Source organism: Athene cunicularia, assembly GCF_003259725.1.
Source record: "Athene cunicularia isolate RWA chromosome 2 unlocalized genomic scaffold, athCun1 chr2_part1, whole genome shotgun sequence".
NCBI classification, from domain to species: domain Eukaryota; kingdom Metazoa; phylum Chordata; class Aves; order Strigiformes; family Strigidae; genus Athene; species Athene cunicularia.
The window spans coordinates 3,330,678-3,336,257 of NW_020799095.1; the positions used below are offsets into that span (position 1 = coordinate 3,330,678).

General features: G+C 41.7%; 2 protein-coding genes across 2 annotated transcripts in view; one reads left to right on the forward strand and one right to left on the reverse strand.

The window, feature by feature from the left end:
- Window positions 1-724, reverse strand: part of LOC113476808 (KAT8 regulatory NSL complex subunit 1-like) — a 33,818-nt gene extending 33,094 nt beyond the window's left edge. The window contains exon 1 of the mRNA XM_026842758.1: window positions 720-724. Within this exon, the coding sequence (XP_026698559.1) occupies window positions 720-724 (5 nt within the window). The remainder of the gene's footprint in view (window positions 1-719) is intronic.
- Window positions 725-5,253: 4,529 nt separating this feature from the next.
- The window catches only part of DHX30 (DExH-box helicase 30), a 31,721-nt gene continuing 31,394 nt past the window's right edge, over window positions 5,254-5,580 (forward strand). Inside the window, exon 1 of the mRNA XM_026841640.1 lies at window positions 5,254-5,311. The gene's annotated coding sequence lies outside the window, so the exon portion shown is untranslated. The remainder of the gene's footprint in view (window positions 5,312-5,580) is intronic.

Genomic DNA, 5,580 nt, shown 5'->3' on the forward strand with positions numbered 1-5,580 from the left:
GACAGGGGTAAACAGTGCCGGCACGTGCGGGGCGGCCAGAGGAGCAGGCGGGTGAGCCAATCGCAACTGTCGGCCCGCCTTCTCCCCCGAGGCTATATAAGGAGTGGCGGGGAAATGCTACTACCTCTCCGTCAGGGCGGGTGGTTGAGGGAGGCGGCGGCGTCTTGCCCCGACGCACCAGCTGCATCTCCCGAGCGCTGAGCAGGCCCGGCCCGGAGCTCTGCAGCTGGCAGCAATCCTCTGCCACCCACCACGGCTCTGCAGGGCGAGGCCCTGGGCAGAGCAAAACAACACATCCAGTACAAGGCCTGTTTCCAGCGTGGAGCCCAGCCTCCACCCTCAATCTAATTTATACCTTCATCCAATTATAAAAGCATCTCAGCCTGTGAGTAATCTAGCCCAAGTAACAAAAAGTCAACATTCAGCCAACTCCCTGAGGGCTTTCTGTCTTGTCTGGGCATGAGGTGCTCCATGCTGGCTCTGAGGGCCACCATAGGGATGAACCAGCTCTCCACAGCAGGTAGCTCACAAACCACTGGCTCTCCAGAGCGGAATTGTCACTATTGGTAATCCCAAATAGTGGCCAAAACTGGAAAAGCTCAGCTCACTTAAGCAAGGAAGATTTGCCTCAGCAGATCTTTGATAGAGTCAAGGAGAGCCTCCACTGGCAGAGGCTATGTGGGAAATCAGAGCAGCCACAACCAAAGTCTCGTGGATACATCATGGTCTGGTTTCTAGTCTCTTGTAGCCAAAACCTTCCTGATTTAACCGTTCTGTAGTTTCCTGTAGAATAACGCCACAAGGCAGAAAACAGTAACACTTGAAAACCATACAAAAGAAGTTGCAGGTTGCTCCCAAAGGACACAGACCACCAGAAGAAATGTTAAGAGCGAAGCAGCAATGCTTTCACACATGCTCGTCAGAAGGTGGGATGTTTTATGTTATTTAAAGAAGGGACAGTAATACTTTTATTTGCAGTTTTACTGAAAAATGGTCAGAAGAATTAGCTATTGTACCCTATCATGTTTTATTAGGTGTTTGTGTCAGCTTTATATGTTGTTGTAGCAGATTGAGAACACGGTCTCTAATAATGTTATTTAGTACCTGATAAAGTATTTTTGCCAAAGAAAAAAGCTCAAAGCAACATTTAAGAATTTAATTCTCACAGTTGTCTCATTTGCCCATGCAAAACCTTTTCTCAAAGGTTTACTTGATAGTACAGCTGCAGCTGAATAGATAATGCCATTGCTAGTCATATTTTCAGGCCAATGTAATTCAGGAGCAATTTGTATCCATTTTAACAATATTAGACCACAAAAATGTGTCTGAGTCAAGGCAAAAAATGGAAAAAGAAGGGAAAAAAAGAACATTTAAGAAGGTAAAGATAAGGTGTTTTTTCCAAGATCCCTAATGAGCCAGTCCACTTCAAGGAATTAAGGTTTTTCTATTTCTAATACTAATGTTTAATTTGGAACAGATTATAAAGTTACTTAATATAGTGAGATACTATTGGGTGTTTTATAACTATTTCATATTGGGGGCTGGGGGCAAATCCATGCATTTTTTTCTTGACCAGCACAGAACTCACCCCATGTAACTTTTTTACTATCTGAGAATTACCCACATCCTGTCATGTCTCATCATGAAAGCCATAAAGAGATATTAGAAATTAAAGCATGGAGTTTCATATAAAACAAAGAAGACATGATGTATTATCCACTGACAATCCAGTCTAACAACTTCCATTAGAGGCACTTTTTATATTTTGTTAGCAGCTTGACTGCACAATTTTCTTTCACAATTCTCAGACTTAAACTAAAAAGCAGTTTATCAGTTTGCTCCAGTATCTACTTTTCTGATGCTGAATACGTTATCCAGATTACCAGCAGCTTTAAAAGGTACAGCAGTGAATTTCAACATTCTCCTCCACAACAGCAAGGATCAGGAAATGATCTTTCTTAGTTGTTCTGTTGCTTACAACTAGTATGCGAGGCCAAACAGATTTATTCCTTTTTTGCATTTGTATTTTTTTTTTTAAACTGGCTTCCTGCTTCTACTGTTTTTAAAAAACTTTCTTTTTGTTATGTTTAACAACTTCAGTGATTTGTTCATAAAATTCCATCTCAGAAGTTGAACTTATACATTGCTTGTTAGCCTATGTTCTTTAGCTTCAGCAGAATCTCACCTTTTCATTTATGAAATAATTCAGTTTTGAGTCAGAAGAGCTCTTGAGGCATGCTGTTCAGCTGGATTGGTTTACTAGCTTCTCCACCTCTTATTTGGATAGTTACACTCACTTTCTCCACAGTTTGGTTTCTGTAAGTCATCCCTAAGCTAAATTCAATGATTTTGTATTTGACTTTTACTAAGCCACAGCACTTTGCATTTAAGATTCCACATTGCTGCAGCAGCTGTTGGTAGCATTCTATGTAGAAAAAAAAAAAAAAAGATATTCCTGACTTTCTGGTAGCAATGATGATCTCAACAATTGTATTAATAACAACTGACCATCCAATCAAATACTCACAGTAACTTTTCAAGTTAATCCTCACAGCTTTTCCAAAAACTGTATTAACCTTTTAATACAGAAAAAGCCTAAGAAGGCTCAAATGGAAACACTCTCCTCTATGATACCATATTTTTCAATATCCTCCAGGTATTGTGACAGAAAGAGCAGCAATCAGTCTGAGCTGTTCTGACAACAAGCTACTATAAAATCACATTAACATACTATTAGGCCCTTTGTCTCTTGACTGCTACAAGAAAAAAAAAAAACCACCAAGTATGACCACTCACAGAACAGTATGAGCAAGCCTGCACGGAAGTCTAACATAACTGGATTGGAAAGATGTTAAATCTTAAAAGGTCTAAAAAGAATATCAGCTACTCAATTCATTGAATGAGAGCTACAATGTCTGGGTTGTAATAAAAGACAATAAATGAAAATCAAATTAGGAAGGATGTTCTACCAGAATGACAAGCCTTCATTGCTTGCACTCATCGTAAACCAAACAGTTTGCAGTCTCAAAAACTTTTTCTGTGTGGGCTTTTTTTTTTTTTTTTTTTTTTTTTTTTTATACAGTATCTTCATGATTTGTTAGGAACTTCATTTGGGAAAGAGACATATCAACCAAATAGGTCTCTATTCTCATTTAAGGATGGGCAATGGGGATATCTTTTTCCTCTAAAGCACCACTGTCCCTCAGATGGCACTGACTACCTGATCCCTTTTCTGCTGACATTTCAACCTGCTAACTAGTTTCAAATCGACTCAATGGGAGGCATTTAAAAAATCCAGAGGTACCGAGTTCTCCTGTGAAATGAGGAGTAAAGTCAGCCTGTTCCCACATGCAGTGGTGTAGGCTCAAGCAGTCTGCACGCTACGGTCACATCGTGATTTTCATGGTTTTTGCACTGCTTGATGTCTGTTGTACAGCTGACAGTGAAAGGACATGGGCAGAAGAGAGGTTAACCGAGGAGGGGCACTTTAGGGGATATGGTTGGGGAAAATCCATGGATTTTTAGGTGTCTAGGTGAAGATCTAAGGTATGCCAGGTGGCAGATGGGGCAGGAATACAAAGAGGAGCTGCAATGGTTGTACAGCAGTTTGGTTAACTAGAGGGCAATAGACATGAAACTGTTTTCTGTTAGTTTAGTTGGACATGGTATCTTTAAGGGTTTTTTTCAGTACAGAAATAGATTATTAGGTAAACAAAACTTGGGAACAAAAAATCAAAATACTGTCCATGGTTTTTATCTTTATTTTACAGTTATAAGGATTGATAAACCATATTTAGATCTTGGCTAAAAACAGCCTTTGCAGCAGCTCTTCGGTTACTTGGAAAAGAGAGTACAAAGTAATACTAATAAAAATATTGTAATCAGTAGGAAGTAAGTAGAGAACTATAATTAAGTGATCATGCTTTAGATGGCCTGACAGATTTTCTACAAAGTCATTGTATTAAAGCAATTTTCCATTCTAAGCCCTCAGAAACAAATTGCTTTACTTCTTAACAGATGACTTTTGAATGATTATGCAGACTTTTTAAACTAAGCTGGCTTAAGTTACTCCCCTTATCTTAATACTTTCTTTTATTGTCCTTATTCTTATCTGTAAATGCTACAGGGGGATGAAGATTACCCATTATCCTTTTGGCCTTCGGAGTCTACAGAAATAACTGGACTTCCTGCTCTATCTTCTGAATAAAGGTGCGGTAGCTGGAGACCCCTAAGCATCTGCTACAGATGTAAATTTTCTATATTCTCTGACACTTCCTCCCATCCCACACCCATTTTTCAGTCTGCCTGACCTAGGCTTTTGGCTCTGTGAGCAGGCCAATAAATTTAAGGGAAATTCTGGTCTGACACACTCTTAGCCTTACATGACTTCCTTTCCATTGTGTTTTGGCTCATGTCCTTTGTACTGCTGATGCCAAGAGAGCTGTGGCCTGCAGACCACAACAAGAAATTCAGTACGCTTGAATCGTCCTGGGCATCTCAACGCTTCTCAGTAAAGAAAATACGTAGTAAGAACATTTTTAAATGTCATTTCAATCTCACCAGAACAAAGCTCTTCTTAGGATTGGTACTCCAAAAGGGTTTATTTTATAACTATGTGATGGTGTGAAAAATCACAGTGAATAGAAAAGGGCAGAAAGAGAAGAACTCTGTATGCAGAGCTGTTAGGTAGTGATTACTACAACCTGTGTCAAACCCACATGGAGTTTAGGGTTAAGTTACCACCCAGCACCTTTCCCCAGGTTTGCCTTGCTGTGCAAGTTCACGTTGTCAGAGAATCAATAACACATGGCAAATCAGCACACCCAGACTACAACTATTTTCCCTTGACCTCACCGCACGTTTGCTGCTGCCCGTGAGTGAAGCTCACCATTGCACCCGTGTGCCTGTTGCACCTGTTTTGTCGAAAGCAGAGACGCTTTGTCTCAGGGCTGTTGAGAACGTGAGTGTGATGAGTCCTTGCACGCTCCTGCTGCTTTGGCTTCTCACGGCCATGAACAGCGAGGAGATGCTGCAGGACCTCCACGCTGGTTTATGGGTTGGCACTTGGTGTCTTTGGGCAGCGTCTGGAACTGCACACAAGTGTTTAATGAGGTGATGATTACAAAGCAGGACCTTAACACAGGGGATGAACACCGCTTCGCTTTGCTCGCTTTAGGATTACCTCAGCGAGAAGCAGCAATGAGCCTTGTCCTGCCCCAGAGGAGGAACTAGCCTGCTCATGTTTTAACCCTGCTCCAGAAGGACAGTGGGCACCTGTGCTGTGGATATTCAGCAGATCTAATTCTAACCAGTAAGTGAATATTTAAGATCAGGAGTAAGATGCTACCGATGGATACAGACAGTGAGTTGGTTAAATATTAACACGGTTGTTAAGGATGGTGGCTGCTTAATACGTTGATCTATTAATGATGCCACATGGCCTTCCCTGAATTGGGCAAGAGGTTTATCGCTCCGGAGCCGAACAGCGCTGGCAGCCCCAGCTCGGGCAGCTCTCCCCCCAGCCTCCGCAGGCCGTACACCCCGCCGGGAAACGCGGCCGGACCCGGGGCAGCCCGCCCC